Source organism: Eptatretus burgeri, chromosome 1, assembly GCF_056783735.1.
Source record: "Eptatretus burgeri isolate ZD-2024b chromosome 1, Ebu_testis_v1, whole genome shotgun sequence".
Taxonomy (NCBI): Eukaryota; Metazoa; Chordata; class Myxini; order Myxiniformes; family Myxinidae; genus Eptatretus; species Eptatretus burgeri.
In genome coordinates, this window is record NC_140961.1 from 72,175,329 (window position 1) to 72,195,498 (window position 20,170).

At 43.7% G+C, this 20,170-nt stretch overlaps 1 protein-coding gene across 3 annotated transcripts in view; it reads left to right on the plus strand.

The window, feature by feature from the left end:
- Nucleotides 1-20,170, plus strand: part of NDEL1 (nudE neurodevelopment protein 1 like 1) — an 83,452-nt gene that overhangs the window by 42,449 nt on the left and 20,833 nt on the right. For all 3 annotated transcript variants that reach the window (XM_085887872.1, XM_085887857.1, XM_085887864.1), the window contains 2 exons: nucleotides 485-621; nucleotides 12,550-12,741. In XM_085887872.1, coding sequence (XP_085743998.1) covers nucleotides 485-621; nucleotides 12,550-12,741 — 329 coding nt within the window. The remainder of the gene's footprint in view (nucleotides 1-484; nucleotides 622-12,549; nucleotides 12,742-20,170) is intronic.

Below are 20,170 nucleotides of genomic sequence, written 5' to 3' on the forward strand. Positions count from 1 at the left end.
AGATCCTGATCCGGCTACTAGAATTTTTAAAGCGATTCTTCATCATTGAGAGATTGGGCTAAAATTATATATATAGCATGATATTTCAAAAAGTTTTTGTCGGATTCGGATGAAATTTGTTGGACAAGTTGGGTGTGTGACAAGGAAGAATTGAATCGATTTTGGTGAAGATCCGAATCCGGATCTGAATATGAGAATTATTTAATTTTTAAAGTGATTCTTCACCATTGAGAGATAGGGTCAAAAACGATATTGCACTGTAAAGCATGAGATTTAAAACATGTATTGGACCTGATATGCTCTTGTGGATATGTTCACAGGCATGACATAGCAGAGGTTTGCGCTCGACCGATTTCCCTTCATTGAGTTAATTGTTGAAGTGATTGAGGAAGCTGCAAATGCATCCCCATGTTATGAGTTATTGGAGAATTTTTTTTTTTTTACTTTGTCATGTTCAAGCACCATTGTATCTCTGTGTTCCCAGGGCGACAATCGTTTCTCTAGAAGACTTTGAGTCAAGGTTGAATCAGGCCATTGAGCGTAATGCTTTCCTTGAAAGTGAACTCGATGAGAAAGAGAGCCTTTTGGAGTCTGTACAAAGGTTGAAAGATGAGGCTCGAGGTAAGGTTTCATATTTTTGTCTTATGTGGGAAGTGCTTGTTTGATTGTGTTGGCTTGAACCTGCAAAATGATGCTTCCAAAGTTAAAAACAAAAATTGTATGTTGTCAACTATTTTCCACTTAGCGTCACCAATCTACAGTGAATGCATAACAGTCTTGCATAAAACAGTTAAACTTGGCTGAAAATGGCCGAGCTGGGCAAGTACAGGCACTCATCGCGTATGCATTCCCTGTTGACGTATATTTGCTGACACACAATGAATAAAGTAAGGAAAACTTTTCACAACACACCACCTATATTTGCTGATGTGCATTTTTTAAAGGGGTAGCGTATGTGCTGTGATCGTAAGAACGGAAGAGGATTATTCTGTTGTAAATCGAAGGGTATGAACATAATACAGTGCAGTACTATTGTATTGCAAATTAACAGACATTAAATCGGTGTGATGCCATCAAACGGGTTTTCATGCCTCTGACGAAGTCGCCGGAGGCATTGTTTTCAACTTGTCTGTCCGTACGTACGTACCTCCCGTCAATGCTAATATTGTCCGTTTTCTCTGCAACTACTTATACAATTGACAAAATTTTCACCACAGGAGTGACTACTCATGTAGAATGTTTTAATGTTAATTATGATCTCATAGGTCGTGGTATGGCAGCCATGTTGGAGAAAAGGAAAAACCTTGGCTCTGTATCTCTGAAACTGCTCCATTGAAAAAAAATTGAAATTTGGCACATGTGAAGTTCTCCCCAAGAGAAATGATTTTTTTTTGATGATGTCATAGGTGGTTTCGTTATGACGTCGTCATTGCATGCGTCAAATACTTATCTGATGCATATGAAAAATTTTGAGGGTCATCGTGGGTTAAATTGCATGGGAGGAAAATTGATGACGTCATTGGTTCAGCTGCCATATATATATATATATATATATATATATATATATATATATATATATATATATATATATATATATATATATATATATATATATATATTGTTGTGGTTACCAAATTCGCAAACCACCATTCAGGTCCCTTAGGTGAGGTATCTCGGTAAGTACATGTGTAGTTAGGCCCAAACCCGTTGTCTAGTGGGAATACATGTCATTTATGCGTGCTGCGACTCTTCAGGATAGCCGTTTTTCTTTTACTATCTTTAATTTGGACCAACCGCCATTGTTACCACCACCAACCACCGCTTCACCACAACCGCCACGACCTTCACGTCACACCTCGCAACCGTCGCATCGCCACCGTTCTTGCGCCGCCTGTGGGTACCGGTGTTGGACTCGTGCAGGGCGCGCGCCGAACAGCGTGTACAAAATCACGGATTTTGTGCTTCAAAAACGGATCAAAAACGACACACGCCCACTTTTTGCCGTCCAATCGGTGAGCGAGGGGCGAATTGGCCCCGCCCCCAGGGTGATCGATATATGCAAATTTATGGATCAAAAAGCCTTCACGCCCACTTTTTCTCGGGCCAATGGGGAGCGAGGTGAAAGGTCGAAGGGAGGGGGTCAAAGATGAGAGGGCAAAGCTACGGGGCTGATAAAAGGACCGTGTTCGTCAGTCCAGTGAGTAGGAGAGTCGGAGAGTAGGAGAGTAGGAGAGTCGGAAACAGAGAGTCAAGACTTCGCGGGCGGTGGAGTTGGCAAGAAGGAGCTGGTCGTCGTGTGCGTTGGAGTCGGAACGGAGGGGACGGAGCTGTGGAAAGGCGGCGACACCAGACGAGGGGGTGCTCGCGTCGGGAGCTGCACCCCAGGGAGGCCGACAGCGCGACCTGGCCGAGGTGGAGACGCTCGTCGCGGGATAATAAAAATCCTCTATACCCCGAGCATCAGCAACCCCCTCCTGTTTCCCCCCGCGCTGAGATAGTGCGACCAAGGGGGCCCCTTTCCCACCCCCTACCAGACACTGTCCGCGGGGCCCGCGGAGTTGAGGCGCCATCGCCGCTCCTCGTCTCATCACCAGACGGGTAGGCCGACCCGGTCTCGGCCTCAGGCCCGCCTCATCCTTGAGGGTATTTCTTTTCCTTGGTTTTGGGTATGTGTTGTCGGCGCCGTCTGTGAAGTAGAATTGTATAAGTGTTGCCGTGTGCTCGGTAGTCGGTATTAGCTCTGCATTGTGTTTTCGCTTTTATATTTGCTTTTTGTGTAAATTGAATTGTGTTTTTCTTTTCTGTGTGCATTTGGTGGAATTGTATATGTGTGCTTACCGTGTGCCGCGAATAAATGTGCTTTATTATTGAACTGTTCTCCCGCTTCGCTTCGTCTTTTCCTCTATTGAATCCCCATCTTGCTTCACATAAAGGGTTGGTAGTGGGCTGAATACGCCCGATAATTAATCGAACCGTCGAGGTCGACGATAACACCGCTCGGTTATTCTGATAGTACGGAACGGGTCGCTTAAGTGGCCCGTGTCCGAAGTCGACCTGCGGCGAGGTGCGATCGCCCGGTCTACCCTCCGCGTGGGTACTTAGGTAGGTCGACCCGGCGAGCAACCCTATCCCACGCGGGGGCTGATTGGCTCGATCGCGGTGAGACCGAAAGGTCCACCCGTGACTGGTTCCCGGCGTTAGTCCGAGAGGGTCACAACTGGATTGTCCGTCCGGTGGGCGACGTGCCGCGATTCGAGTTACGTGGCCGTCAGCACGCCGGCGGGCGCGAATCTGCAACAATATATATATATATATATATATATATATATATATATATATGTATATATGTATATATGTATATATGTATATATGTATATATGTATATATGTATATATGTATATATGTATATATGTATGTATATATATATATTTTATATGTGCGGAGTCATAATCTGGTGATGTCATAACTTCAAAAAGTGCCCTTGTTTATTTTTAATCTGCATGCCGTTGTTCCTGCTTCGTTTTTAATCGACTACTTCGGGCATCGTCAAATACACTCTGAGTTGGTCAAATACATATGACTGTTATCACAGACTATTTTACAATAGTAAAATGTAATTACTTTTGTTATTACAAAATACACTCATTTCCCTTGGGGAGAACTCCATCAGGTTGCGGACGAAAGCTTTGTAAGTGCTCAGGAGCTCAGGTGGGCCGAGGGAGGACTTTGCACAACGGAGGATTCCCAGTCGGCGACTGGCTTTGGAGGCGAGGTTTTTTTTGACGAAAAATCATCAAAATACATTATGATGCAAAATGGGGACGAGGTCTAGGTTTTCTCAACGGTTCTAATATGTTTTTTGCATGCTGAATTCAGAAATGTATCTAATTTCGCTCAATCAGGTCAAGTTTTTATGCTATCTCAATTTTAAGGAAAAAAAATAATCAAAATTTCTGTTTTTTTAATTAGCATTTTTAAAATTCAAAATCAGACTTACATTTGCAGAAAATGTACAAACTATACTTATAATGACACACAAGTACACTTTATGTGGAAGAAAGTGCCTTCTCAATTACTTTCATTTCAATTTCAGAAAAATACAGATAAATCGTTGTTTCTGGCAACACCCAACTTCAGTCGCTCCAGCATTCGCTGTTTTCCTTCGTCTTTTTAATGTTGAATTTCACATTAACGGTACTTGTGCGTCATTTTATATATAGTTTGTACATTTTCTGTCAATGTAAGTCTGATTTTGAATTTAAAAAAAAATGCTAATTAAAAGCACAAAAATTTTGATTATTTTTTTTCCTTAAAATTGAGATAGCATAAAAACTTGACCTGATTGAGCGAAATGAGATACATTTCTAAATTCAGCATGCAAAACATATAAGAACCGTTGAGAAAACCTAGACCTCTGAAATGATGCAGACCAGTGTTATTGGCGAGTACAGCACTGTACTCATTTATTTCTCTTCTCTTTTGATGCATTTATAGTGAGTATTCATTTAATTATACATTTAGTGATGTTCTGTATTGATTTACCAAGTTATTATTTCTTTTGAATTCGGTTAGGTTATGTTTTGTTAGATAAGGTGTCCGAACATCAATCCCTCGGGAACTTATATGCGATTTATAACATTATATCTATGGGAAAATCTTTTTCGCTGTGTGTATTTTCGCTATATGCACTACTTCCATGGAACGAATCTAGTTTGTATAGTGAAGAGTGCAATCTTTAAGCTCAAGTCTCCTTGTTCTTTTTTTAATAGGCACAAGCCCTGCTGACTAAACATAATGTTGTTTCGTTGCTCATCTTCTGTGTAATGCAAATATGGCCATGTCTTGGTTTTTACAATCATAGTTAGGGATGGCCTTTTTAGTTTTAGCCATGATTTGAACACTTGTCAATAAAAACTCATGTCAATGCTGATTATCGTTAGTTATTTTTTTCATTAGAGTCACTTTTCTTTCTTCCTTTTTTCTTTGGCAAAAAACAGGTTGTAGTTGGGAGGAACCATGTTAAAAACTAAAGGTTCCTTCTGAGATGTTCAGGTATTGTGTGTCCGGCATTAAGTATCCTCCCAAGGAGGAGAGGGCCTTGACACGTGACTGCAATAGATAAATGGTAAGACCTAGCAACATCGTTTTCATTATCACCATTTGTGAGACTGTGTGTTGTCAGGTGTATGTGTGGGTACAAGTGAGCCAACACATTAAATATGTCATTATTTGTTTATTTGTTTTATTTTTGTTTATAATCCACATGAAAAAAATCCGATTATAAACACTCATCTCGATTGACACAATACTGGAGTAACCTTTGCCTTGTATAACACTGCACTAAATGTCCTACCATAGGGTGCCAGCCAATTCTATGCTACACTGTGTCACATTCAGTGCTGTTTATACCACTTCCCTGTGTTGTATCTTGCTGTAACGTTCCAGAACAATGTTTTACTGACTTGTGCTCTGCTGCATCAGCCCAAAATAAATTGCACATTATCGATTTGTGTGCTGCACTGTGGTAAGACAGGTTATCCTGCACTATCCTATACTCTCTCTCACACATTCACACACCGACAATCATGTATACATTCTCATTTCAACACTCACACATCGTGTAAATTCAAATAAGATGTGTGACAGTTGAATGAGATGCATGACAATCTATCAAAATATAAAAGTTATTTAGTTAAGCACATTTTAATCTATTCAAAGTTCAAACCTCACAGCTGCAATTCATCTGTGTAGTGGGTGTAGTCTCTGTAATGAGGCTTGCTGGTGGACGAAATAAAGTGGGAGTGGTTGCATTGAACATCTGTTAGTAATGCAAGTTGTGTATGTGTACCTTCACTGTGTTCTGTTTCCACAAGTTCCTGTGTGGCAAAGATAAATGGAGCAGGCTGGTCCTGCAGGTCAGCAAAGACATCAAGGACAGTTTAGTGCAACCATGACTTCAGACCCCTTTCCTCTAATGGCATGTTGGCATCGCCATAGGTGTCTATGGCTCTCTCCACCCCCCCCACCCCCGGCTCTCTCTCTCCCGGGCTCTCCCCCTCTCTCTCTCTCTCTCTTTCTCTCTCTCTCTCTCCCCCCTGGCTCTCCCTCTCTTTCTCTCCCCCTGGCTCTCCCTCTCTTTCTCTCCCCTGGCTGTCGCTCTCTCTCTCCCTCCCCCTGGCTCTCCTTCTCTCTTTCTCCCTCACCCCGGCTCTCTCTCTCTCTCTCCCCCTGGCTCTCTCTCCCCCTGGCTCTCTCTCCCCCTGGCTCTCTCTCTCTCTCTCTCTCTCTCTCTCTCTCTCTCTCTCTCTCTCTCTCTCTCTCTCTCTCTCTCTCTCTCTCTCTCTCTGTGTCTCTGTGTCTCTGTTTCTCCCTCTCTCCCTCCTCCTGGCTCTCCCTCTCTCTCTCCTCCTGGCTCTCCCCCCTCTCTCATCTACTCCTGGCTCTCCCTCTCTCTCACCCCCTGGCTCTCCCTCTCCTTCTCTCTCCTCGCGCTCTGTTTTTATGGTGAAAAATCGTCAAAATACATTGGAGATTGCCAACAATAATTAAAAACTAGCATAACCCGCGCTCTGTGCGACATGTTGGGGTGGGTGTATTTGAGAAAGGAACTGATGCAGAGTATCAGTAGTAATTTTACTTTAATGCAGTAAGTGGAATACGATTTCACTGTTTCAGAACCATTTTATTTACTTTTTTTTGTACCATGCACCTCATATGGTCTTTGAGATAATGTAAGCCGAATATCACGTTACTCGAGCGTAGAACAAAGTCGAAGATAGCGCGACACGAAACCACAAACTCGGAAATAATATATAAGATATTAACCATCTTCACCTCCCAGCAACCTCCCCCCCCCCCCCAGTGTAATATTGTAATCAAGATTAATTCATTTTAAAGTGCTGGTCCCATAGATCTGCTTTCCACCTTTTTTATTTTATCTTCATTTCATTATTTCCCACATTTCTCTATCACCCTGATGGAAAAAAAAAGCACCGGCCGAAGGCCGTAGTAGATTGTGTCTTAAGGAAAATTGTATTTTTATCAAAGCATATATATTGGTTGGTCTCTATTTGTGAGCAGGATATTTCAAAAAGTTATGGAGGGATTCAGATAAAACTTGATGGATGAGTTTGTTAGGTGGCGAGAACAAGCAGATTAGATTTTTGTTTAGGTCCGGATGCAGATCCGGCATATCGGTGGGATACAAAATCTAAACTGTTCAGGCTGGCAGAGGTATGCGCTCTACCGAGTGCCGTTATAATTATTGCAAATTAACAGCCTTTTTTAATCCACATGAAACAAACTGCTAAAGTAAACAAGCCGGTAGGCGGACACGGGTAGTCGACTACCCAATAGAACCTGACGCGATGAGCCCGTTCAATGGGGAATGACCTGAGGATTAAGCAGAAGAAAATTCATGATTCTAGCTTCAAGGGTTAATGCTGCAGATTGTTTTTTTGTTAAAATACCCCCACATTTAGAGGTTTTTCGGCCGTTGCTAGGCAACGGAGGGGTCCACAACAACGGTTCTTTCTCACACATAACTAGGACATACCATGAACCTACCATACCAGTTTCATGTATATCTGACTCATAGTCTCTGAGATATAACGAACTTCGTTTTTTTTATTGTTTTCGACCAGGGTTCATTCAAAGTCTATCTTCTCCGACAGTTTTCACAGGATCCGGCTGGAAATTTTTGACAATATGGCTGAATGTACTGCCCACAGTCGCTCGTGGCCCGATTTTTGATTTTCGAAAAAATATTTTTTTATGATTTTTCAAAAATTTCAAAGTCCCGTTGCTTGGCAACAGTGGTGTTCATAGCAACGGTTCTCATTTGCACACAACTTGGTCATGGTATGAACCTACCAACCAAGTTTCATCGAAATCGCCATTGTATTAACGGAGCACTGGACAGAACAGAGGGACAGACAGACAAACATATCGACGGAAAAACTGATAATAAGGGTAGAACAAATTTCAAAAAAAAAAAAAAAAAATATTTCTTTTTTCGACTGGATCGACTACCCAATAACAAAAACAGTGTCATTTTATAGTATCAATTAATACTTTGTGTGTCTGCCCTTTGCTTTTTTGAGTGCCATCACTCTTTTACCGATGCTTCCTGTATATGACTGAATCACTCTTACAGGAATATTGTACCAAACATCTTGTAGTACATTCCACAGTACTGTGAGGTTTGTTGGGTTCATCTTGTTCTTCTTTGTTTCTCGGTGATCCCATATGGCCTTGATGCGACATGTCTTGACTCTGGGTGGCCATTTGCAGCAACCAGCTGTAATCTTGTTCTCCAAACAGTTTTACTAAACCGGAAGTGTTTTGTATCATTATCTTGTAAAGGGAATTCACTTCCGATTATGTGATTTCCACTTGGAACCACATGGTGCTGCAGTATCTGCTTGTGCTTCTCTTTTGTTAGTGTCCCATTGATTTTTAAAAAATATATATTTATTTATTATTATTATTTTTTCAAAACAAGTTTTCCCACACAAAAAGCTCCCCTGTGTTTAACAGTAGGCTGCACATTTTATTCATTGACCATTTTAGGTCATCTCTACCGAGATAACCTAATAAAGCCGGACCAAATGTCCGTACGTCCGTCCGTCTGTCAACAATTTTTCTTTCCGATCTTGATGAAACTTAGTATGTGGGTAGAGGTCGATGAGTGTTGCACAACGATATAACTGTTGTCCGGGTTCACGGTCAGGGTCAAGGTCACGAGGTCACGTAAGTTATAAAAAATCGCCATTTTCAAAACCTATCGAGTCTGCCATTCTACAAGATATTCGGCAACTGTTTATTGATTATGATAGTAAAAAATATTGTCTTGTATCTAACCAGACAGATTTTTGAATTTCCGTCCCGTTTGGCCGCCACGTGATCTGGAAGATGGTCAAAAACACCTCCCGGTACAAAAACAACTTTTTACTTCCGATCTTGATGAAATTTGGTATGTGGGTAGAGGTCGATGAGTGATACCCAACGACATTTTTTTCCCGGATTCGTGGTCAGGATCAAGGTCACGAGGTCACGAAAGTTGTGAAAGTCGCCATTTTCAAAAACCTATCTAGTCTGTCATTTTAGGAGATATCTGGCAACGGTTCATCGATTGTGATAGTAAAAAACATTATAGAGATGACCGTCACCCCCACACGGTGGTAATTTTATTAATTTGTGTTCTCCATATTCTCCTAATAAAGGGTTGGAAGATTTGATGACAAAAGCTCAAATAGTAAAAATGTTATGGCTTGGACAGACACACACTGAAGTAAATAAACATGGAAGCAATAAAACAAAAAAACCTGTTCGTCTCACTCTTGATGCGCTACGGCGGGCCTGAGGAGGGCTTTTCTATGTAATTAATTAATTATTTTCTCCATATTTTCATAATGTATTCTTTGTCAACAACATAAAACTGATCTATGTAAACTGATAATAATTTCCCCTATTTGCCAACAATGTTAAAACGATTATATGTAATCTGATGCGACATACACCGATTATTACTTGTAGTTTTTTTTTTTTCAGCAATTATTATTATTTTTATTTCAAGGTTAACTTTTGATTATGTTTATCTTTGAAACAGAATGCATAATTATCCTTGTGCATTCCGTTTAACCAAAACCAAGGTTTATGTGACCATGTGCTATCTCTTTACTTAAATTGTGAAATGAGGGATTATGTAAATTAGAAATGGAGCCATGTACAGAATCCAAGACAAGTTGGAATGAACATGTTTGTTTGGAATTAATATCGACTCATTATTTTAGTACATCTTGTGGCTGCTGTTACTACATAACTGCCAAACTGGAGACAGCAGATAAGCTATTCAGGGTGTTCCAAAAAGACATGGACAACTTTGGTTGTTAATATACTTAATAACACAAATGATACAATGATATCCTTTATTTTATATGATACAGAAATAAGTTTTCTTTATTTTCAGGTCTGGTGGTTTAATTTAAATTAAAATGGCAACTCCACAGGAGAAAGCTCAGTGTGACGAGATCCACCACGCAAGTTCTGCGTAATTTCCATACAAGGTATGGAAGGAATCCGCCATAGCTGACTCGTGTCAGAGAGTGGTACAAGGGGTTAAAGGAGACTGGAAGATGTCAGAAACAGAAAAGTTCTGGTCGACCAAGCACAAGTGCAGCAGACGTTGAACGAGTGCATGAATGAATCATTTCAACAAAGTTCCAGAAAATGAATTTGATGTGCATCCAGAGAACTGTGATTACCAACTTCCACTGTACACAGGATTTTGCATGAAAGACTGAAGCTTTATGCCTATAAAGTGCAGATTCCTCAGGAACTCAAACCAAATGACGGATCCAAATGCAATGCGTTTGCCTTGGAAATACTCAGTCATATAAAGGATAACGAAGATTACCTGAAAAAGGTCATGTTCATCGACGAAGCTTGCTTCATGTGTTGGGGAAGGTCAACCAGCATATTTTGAGGATCTAGGACTCCGAAAACCCCATGTGGTCATTGAATACATACGGGACAGTCCAAAGGTCAATGTGTGGTGTGGCCTTCTCTTCGTGACTGCTTGGTGGGGCCGTTTTCCTTTGCAGTGGATACAGTGACCTCAACAATTTACATGAACATGTTGTAAAGATTTGCCTACCCACAGATTGAAGACCTATAACCCGATATCATTTTTCAACAGGATGCCCCCCCCCTCCTCTGTTGTACCAAAGGGTATCGTTGTATCATTTGTAGTTCTAAATATATTAGCAACCAAATTTGTACGGGTCTTTTTGGAATACACTGAATAGTTTATCTGCCTCTGCTTCCGATGTTTCCACGATTTTCTGCGATGAGAAGTAGTGAAGCAACAACTATCGCCTGTAGCCCAGTCAACTTTGTCCTCTTTCTAACCCAACATGAGAATAGCCTGCAGAGACTTCCTTTGAAATGTCAGTGTCTGTACCACCACAAATACAATCCCTGCTCATGGTCATGAACAGGCAAGATTGAAATAATAAAGCAAAATTAATGTGGGCATTAAAAGTGAGCTTAGCAAATAAAACATTCTTGAGAACCATTTTCCTTTGGGATTGTCCATTAATTTTCCTTCAGCTACTCTTGTTCCCAAAGCATCTATTTGTCAGTCATTGAGTGATTCTCAGAACTATCGTAATCTATATACGGTACTCTGGCAAGGCTCTGCTTTGTTAAATGCTGTCTTGCTTTGCGTTTTTGTTCTGTGAGTGTTATCATGCGAGTATGCACGTCAATGTGGGTGTACGAGAGTATAGGATAGTGCAAGGTAGCCTGTCTTTGTGGAGTGCAGCACAGCGCATATAATGTGCAATATACTGCGAGTCGGTGTGAGTCAGCTGAGTATTGTGTGCATTGATACCACAAGCATTGTACTACATTGGGCAAAATGGTATATATGGCAAAGCATGGAATGGGTTCATGCAGTCGTGCTAAATGGCAAGCTCCTTTCTGATCATGGAACAGCTTATTTCAATCAAATGTTATATTTTGAACACTAATTGGAACATGAATATGAAGACAAGTCTGCCTTTTTACCGTGCCGAATTATTTTTCTCTGAATTTGTCCCACTTGTACATGTGCACAGATGAGTGAGATAATTGTTTTACTCTGTCTGCTTGTCTGGCAGTCAAACAAAATTGAAAATCATTACAAACAGGAACCTTACTGTTTTTTTAACGACGTCATAAAGGAAACGAACAGGCACAAATAACTAATGTGATGTAATAGACACTGCGGAAAAGAGCGGTAAAACCCAGAATTCATTTATTTAATCGACTTTTACAATCTATATTTTATTTAAATTTAATTACGTACTTGAACACTGCAGAACACAAATTGCCTGTCATTAAACTTCCACAAACCTCCAGTTTTGCAGTACAGTACTTCAATTTAAATAAAGGTTCAATGTGGTGATGAAAAAGGACTACTGGACTGGACTACTTCTGAACTGCTTCTGGACTCCTTCAATCGCACTAAACTTTAGGATTTTTCTTTTTTAAACGATTGTTAAAATCATTATTATGTTAAAATTGAAGTAACACTGCTGAACTCTTCAGTTCATGATGTGACTTGATGTGTATTATAACCAACAAGAAATTTTTTTTTTCTAAAAATAGCCTTTAATTTGTTTGCTCACTGCACTTGCAGATAGATAGTTGTCCCTGACCACACCCACTCTCATAAGCAAGGTGATTATGAAAATGACATGAAGTTTCACTGTGTTTATTGCATTCTTGTGATGCTCCTTCCCCACACAATTCCTGCACATTCTTTGAGTGATGTCATGGAATTTGTCACACTCGCCCACCATTAACACTAGAAAAACATCGTTTGAGGAGGATGGGGGTGAGAAGTCATTGGGCTCATCAAAGTCTGCATTGGTAAAAGGTTTAGAATATTGCTGTGTGAATTTCTGTGAAAAGGGAAGGAGGTCTGTGAATAAGTATAGCAGTTTAGGTCATGAGAAATGTTTATGTCCTGATCTTGTGCAATGTTTTAATTTTTTTGGACAGATTTGCGCCAGGAAATGGCGGTGCGACAGAAGCAAGATTCTACCCGAAAGTCTGCTCCCAGCTCACCTACAGTAGAACTTCACCGATCAGAGCCTCCAGTGCAAGCATTGCCGATTGTGCCCTGTACTCCCCCCAGCAGAATACACTGTGAAACTAGCTTTGACAACACACCATTTACACCCAGGAACAGAGGTAGGATTGCTGCTGATGCATCTTGTTTTTTTTCCAGGAAGATTCTTGCACCTTTTTTCTATCCTCCAAGTAATTTTGTTGCTGCTCTTAATGAAGTTTTTATTACCTCCACTGGCTCTGCAGCCAAAGACCAGAGGTATTTTGCTTTAGTTGTCTGTCCGTGCATCCGCCCGTTATCATATTTTTATTTTTTATTACCATGGTAAATTGAGAGGGTTTCAACCAAACTTGGCACAAGTGGAGATTGTACTACAAAGATGAACTGATTCAATTTGATTTTGGGTTCCAAAGGTCAAAGGCCATATTCCTTTTTAAAATAATTTTGCAGACCATAACCAGAGTTTGAAGCATCTGATGTTCTCTCTTCAACTTATATATTTTTCTCTCACACTTTCTCTCATGTGACCTTTAATTGAGATGTAGGTAAAAGTGGGTTGACTTCTTATGCGAGTGGAGACAAATCCATCGACTCATTTACGTCAAATTATTTTTTTCTAGTTTGAGATAGGTACAGTCCTGGCCAAAAATATTGGCACCGTTGCACTTTTTTTCAAATAACTCCCAATTTTCTCAAAAAAGAAGTTGAAATTCACCAAAGTATTTTGTCTCCATATAATTCTTTATTTCACTGTTAATATTACAGAACCTTTGTTTTTGATTCAGAACTTAATTTATCCTTTGAAATAAGAAAATAGATGGAAATGACATTGACAAAATTATTGACACCCGAGAGTCGAGACTTAATGTTGTTATGGTTGTGGGGGTAGATGGAGGAATTTAGTAGGAGAGTTAGGATTGAATAGAGTTGTTTGGTCCGTTGACATGTAGGATACATCGCGATATAATTAAGTAGGGAAACTGTAAACTTCGGTGTTACTTGTCACCACGCCGGGGGGGGGGGGGTGCGTTGTAAATTAGCTCGGGATTAAGGCCAATTTCCCCCAGTATGTGATTGCCCCCTGTGACCTATCCCTACGTTTTTGTATTTACAAGCCAGCCATTAAGCAGTTACATTTTTATAACAACCACAACTATAAAAACGAGCAAGCAAAACGTGCCGAACAGGCAGAAGCCCTGCCTTTCCGGGTTTTGTGCCAGCAAGCCACGCCCGGAGGTGGTTGGTTTGGTTGGTTCAGTTCGATGTGTGAAAACAATGCGATCAGAGAGAACGAAGTGGGGAGATGGCGTGTAAGATCGGGCATTACGGCTGGCTTTCCTTCGACGCATGAAGACGATGGCACGATTCTCGTATTCTTGCTGAGGCGAATTGGCTTGCATACTGAGCAAGACGCTGGCCATTGACTCTTGGCTGATCATGAGAGACGGACCTCGAAGCCTCATGTATATCTCTGAAGGGAGGCGGCGCCGCCGCTCTGCAGAGAGCAGCTGCGTTGGTGTGCGCGATCGACGAAGAAGCTGCATGGCAATTGAGTTGTGGTGTTGAATACCGCTTCACGAATTGCCTCACGTACGTTTCCCGCTGCGTGAGAGTGGCTCGGCACCACTTTGGACGTGTATACCCATGCAGGACAAAGCGCCTCGATTCTACAGTTCCATAAAGACCATCTCTGGACAAAGATAAGTGCCAGAATAAAGGGAGGATTTTCTTTGGTCATTTTCCCCTTGTCTCTATTTAAATTAAGTCTGTGTGTGGAGGCGCCTTGACTTAGGCTTAATTTACTTCACGTTATTATCATTACATTCTGACTATTACCCTTTCAAATAATTCTATTTTCCTTAAATCCCCATGTTTATTTTAAGTTGCTGTGTCTGTGTATTTGTCGTGTGGTTCGAGTATAAACACCTTGTGCTTCCTTCCGTCACTCTGCCAGTGCCAAGCCATGCCCCGTCCCTCCCGTGCGCAACATAATCTCTGAGGATCACGTGTCCGTCTCCAAAGGAAAACCGCTCGGCGATCCGGGCCGAGTCGGTGTTCACTGCCCGTCCACCACAATTGGATTGGGGGGGATTAACGAACCGCCAGACCCACGACAATATTTGGTAGCACAGCCTTTGGACAAAATAACTGCAGTGAAGTGCTTCCTACAGCCATGAATGAGCTTCATCCACCTCTCCACTGGCAGTTTGTCCCACTCTTCTTGTGCAAACTGCTCTAGTTCTTCCAGATTTGAAGGGTGCCTTCTCCCAACTGCTGTTTTCAGATCTCCCCACAGGTGTTGAATCGGATTTATATCTGGACTCATTGCTGGCCACTTCAGAATAGTCCAGCGTTTTGTCTTGAACCATTGCTGGGTGCTTTTTGAAGTGTGTTTGAGGTCGTTTTCCTGCCGCATGACCTTCGACAGAGACCCAGCTTTCTGACACTGGGGTCAACATTCCGCTCCAAAAGGCCTTGGTAATCTCCTGATTTCATGATGCCATGCACACATTCAAGGCACCCAGTGCCAGAGGTAGCACAGCAACCCCAAAACATCACTGAACCTCCTCCATGTTTGACTGCAAGGAAGGTGTTCCTTTCTATGAAGGTTTCATTTTGTTTTCTGTAAACATATAGATGATGTGCTTTCTCAAAAAGCTCTAATTTGGTCTCATCTGTCCATGGGACATTCTCCTAGAAGGATTTTGGCTTGTTCAGGTGTGTTTTGGCAAACTCCATTCGGGCTTTCTTCTCTATCTTCCATCTTCCATCTCTCCTCTCGCCCTCTCGCCCTGTCTCTCTCGCACTGCCTCTCCTTCTCTCTCTCGCACTGCCTCTCCTTCTCTCTCTCGCACTGCCTCTCCTTCTCTCTCTCGCACTGCCTCTCCCTCTCTCTCTCTCGCACTTCCTCTCCTTCTCTCTCTCGCACTGCCTCTCCCTCTCTCTCTCGCACTGCCTCTCCTTCTCTCTCTCGCACTGCCTCTCCCTCTCTCTCTCTCGCACTGCCTCTCTCTCTCGCACTCTCTCCCTCTCTCTCTCTCTCGCACTCTCTCCCTCTCTCTCTCTCTCGCACTGTCTCTATCTGTCTCTCCCCCACTCTCTCCCCCCACTCTCTCCCCCCACTCTCTCCCCGCACTCTCCCCGCACTCTCCTCGCACTCTCTCGCACTCTCTCTCGCACTCTCTCGCCCTCTCTCTCGCCCTCTCTCTCGCCCTCTCTCTCGCCCTCTCTCTCGCCCTCTCTCTCGCCCTCTCTCTCGCCCTCTCTCTCGCCCTCTCTCTCGCCCTCTCTCTCGGCCTCTCTCTCTCTCTCTCTCTCGGCCTCTCTCTCGGCCTCTCTCTCGGCCTCTCTCTCGGCCTCTCTCTCGGCCTCTCTCTCGGCCTCTCTCTCGGCCTCTCTCTCGGCCTCTCTCTCGGCCTCTCTCTCGGCCTCTCTCTCTCTCTCTCTCTCTCTCTCGGCCTCTCTCTCGGCCTCTCTCTCTCGGCCTCTCTCTCGGCCTCTCTCTCGCCCTCTCTCTCGCCCTCTCTCTCGCCCTCTCTCTCGCCCTCTCTCTCGCCCTCTCTCTCGCCCTCTCTCTCGCCCTCTCTCTCGCCCTCTCTCTCGCCCTCTCTCTCGCCCTCTCTCTCGCCCTCTCTCTCGCCCTCTCTCTCGCCCTGTCTCTCGCCCTGTCTCTCAGCAGTGGGGTCCTCTTGGGTCTTCTCATATGGAACCCCTTTTCTTTGAGTTGGTGACGGATGGTACGAATTGAAACTGTTTTACTTTGTGTCTGAAGGTCAGCTTGAATCTGTTTGTTTGGCAGTTGATGAAGGTGCTTTCTCCACCATTTGAGCAATCCTTCGCCGCTGCAATCTTCGATTAAATTTTCTCTTGCTGCCATGTCTGGGGAGGTTGGCAACGATGCCATGGGCCTTAAACTTTCTGATAACATTGCATACGGTGGACACAGGAACATCAAGGTCTCTGAAGATGAACTTGTAGCCTTGAGATTGTCCATGCTTGGCTGCATTATTGTCTGACCTCAGACAATTTTCTGGTTTTATTTCTATTCTCCATGCTCATTGCAGTACACACAGTGATACAAAACAGCAGAATGACTCCTTTTCTCTTTTCAAACTGGTTGAATGAGGGATTTTTATATTGCAGGCACCTGCAACTCACCAAAGGTGAGTTGAATTCCAAAGTAAAGGAGAATCACCTGCTTGAAATCTCATTATTTCTAACAACTTCTGAAAGGTGCCAATAACATTGTTATGTTTGTGGGGGTAGATGGGGGAATTTCATAGGAGAGTTAGGATTGAATGGAGTTGCTTGCTCCATGGACGTGTTGGAGACATCCTGATGTTAATTAAGTCGGGAAACTGGTGTAGTGTTAATTCGATAGGGATTAAGGACAATTTTCCCCTGTATGTGATTGACCCTGTGACGTATTCCGACATTTTTGCATTTACAAGTCAGCCGGGAAGAAGTTGCGTTTTCTCACCAACAACAACCATAACAACTAGCGAGCCAGGCGTGCCAGCACGCAGAAGCCCCGCCTTCGCGGGTTTCATGCGAGCAAGCCACGCCCCAGAAGTGGACGGTTGTTTGGTGTGAGAGACGGAGTTGTAGTCGTGAGAGGACCGTGGCTAGGACGGAGGACCTCACTTCGCTCTCCTCTCGGCATGATGAAATGGCTCTCCTTGGACGCATGAAGAAGAAAGCACGATGCTCGTATTCGTGCTGAGGTAAATTAGCTCGCGTGGTGGAGCAAGACTCTGGCCATTGACTCTTGGTTGGGTCGTGAGAAACGGACCTCAATGCCTCGTGTATGTCACCGAAAGGGACATTCTGCAGTGTGCCGCTTATCGACAAGCGCGATCGACAAATAAGCTGCACGGCGATCTCTGAGCCCTCATGTTGAATATCGCTCACAAATTGCCTGACGTACGTTTTTCCTGCTGCGAGAGAGCGGCTTGACATCATTTTGGGCACGTCCACACGTGCAAGATGAAGCCCCTCAATTCCAAGTTCCATAAAGACCATCTCTGGACCAAGCTAAGTGCCAGAATAAAGGGAGGATTTGCTTTTTAGGTCATCTCTACCGAGATGACCTCATAAAGTTGGACCAAATGTCCGTACGTCCGTCAATTTTTCTTTCCGATCTTGATGAAACTTAGTATGTGGGTAGAGGTCGATGAGTGTTGCACAACGATATAACTTTTGTCCGGGTTCAAGGTCAGGGACCAGGTCACGAGGTCATGTAAGTGATAAAAATCGCCATTTTCAAAACCTTTCGAGTCTGCCATTCTACAAGATATTCGACAACTGTTTATTGATTATGATAGTAAATAATATTATCTTGTATCTAACTGGACAGATTTTTGAATTTCCTTCCCGTTTGATCGTCACGTGATCTGGAAGATGGCCAAAAACGCCGATGCGATTCGCAAAGAAGGGAGGAAGGAGAAATGAAATATAAATATAAAACACATTTTTAGCCTTTTATATTTATACATTTTCAGCCGAAGGTGCAAAAGTTTCAAAACCCGAAATGTAAACGTCGGCATTTATTTTCAAAATATAATTTTGTGCGCGCGCGCGTCATCTTTAACCAAACTGTGTAGTAGAACTGCGCAGTAGTCCGGTCATGGCGTCTGAGCCGTGGCCAGCGTGGTTCAGATTGACTGTGGTTTCTGGGGCGAAGGTGATTGTTAAGAAGTATGTTGGCAGTATAAATTCGAGTGACTGTATTGGTGATTTAATCACACTACATCTTGACAACGAATATTCTGGCCGAACGATTGCATCAATTCAGTGCATCAGCAGGGATAATTCGCAGGCTCCTCTCGATTGTGCCGATATCTAACATAATATAGGACATAGGGCTGCAGGCTGTGGGGCGAGGCCACGGATCCCGGATGAGGGGATAAGTGATAAATTATGCTGCATGCTTCGGGCTTTCTGATTAATATATTGTTGCGGTGGAGGAAATTTGCAAACCACCATTCAGGTCCCATAGGTGAGATATCTCTGAAAGTACATGTGTAGTTAGCCCCAAACCCGTTGTTTAGAGGGAATAAATGTGATTAATTCGGGCTGCGACCCTTTGAGATAGCCGTTTTTCTGTTCTATCTTTATTTTGAACCAACCACGTCTCAACCGCCATCACACAACAACCACCAACCACAACGCCACTTCACAACAACAACAACAACAACAACGCCAACAGCCACGATCTTTACCTTCACAACTCGCTCCCGCAAACATCGCATCACCGCCATTCCGAACGGCACCATGGTCATAAACCACCACCATAAACCCTCCACCATCTTCACCTCTCTCCTTCTGCGGCCATTCCCGCACCACCTGTGAGCACGGAGCGTCAGGCTGTCCTGGGCTCGTACGGGACGCGCGCCAAGCCGCGAGTGCAAAATGCGGCCTTTCCGAGGAGAATTCGGATCAGGAATGCTACACGCCCACTTCTGATCCGTCCAATCAGCAAGCGTGGGGCGGTTTGGCCCCGCCTCCAGGCGCGTCGGTGTAGAATCGAGATATGCAAATTCTAGGATCTGGGGAGACTCACGCCCTTTTTCTCCGTCCAATGGGCGAGCGTGGCTCCACCCCGAGCTCGTTCTGATCCAGAAATTTGCATATGGGTTCTCCTGCCGGCCTATAAAGCGCCGAGCGCGGGGCGAATCTGGGTCGAGTCGAGTCGGTTTGGGTTGAGTCCGTCTCGGCAGAGTCAGTTTTGGTCGAGGCGGTTTTAGAAGAGCAGAGAGTGGCAGAAAGTCGAGTCAGTTTGGGCAGAGTTGGCCTCAGAGGAGCGGAGAGTGTTTTGGGCAGAGTCGGGTTGGAGCGCGGAGTGGAGTCGGGAGGCGAGGGCGTACAGGTGGTTTGCTGCAGTCGGCTGAGGAGAATTGGGGAAGAGACAGAGGAGTTCGGGTCCGAGGCAAGGAAGACGGCGGTCGGCGACGAGGTCGCGGTGGAATCGCTCGTCACGGGACCCAAGCAAGTAAGCTATACTCTTTCCCCAGAGCATCAACAATTCCGCCCCTTTTTTTCCCCCCCGCGCTGAGATAGTGCGAAAAGGGGGCCCCGTTCCCACCCCACTCCAAGCAGTGCCAACGAAACCCGCGAAGGAGCACGAAGTCGGGGCACCGCCGCGCTGCCACATTTACGGCTCATCACAAAGACACGGGCAGGATCCACCCGGTCTCGCGGACCTGACCGCTCTTTCAGGTCCCGCGCAAATATAGGCCGACAGGCCCCGTCTGCCCCCTTGTCTTTGAGGGTGGCCCTTTTCTTTTGTTTCTGTGTAAACGTGTGTGTGTGGCGCCAGTCTGGTGAAGTAAAACTGTGTAAGTGTTGCCGTGTGTACGCGTAGTCGGTTGTAGATCTGCATTGTTGTGTTTCTTTTGTTGCAATTGCTTTATGTGCATTCTGTTTAATTGTATATGTGTGCTCTCCGTGTGCCGCGGAATAAATGTGCATCATGTTGAACTGTTTTCCCGTTTCGCTTCGTCTTTTCTTTAATTGAATCTCCATCTTGCTTCACGTAAAGGGTTGGTAGTG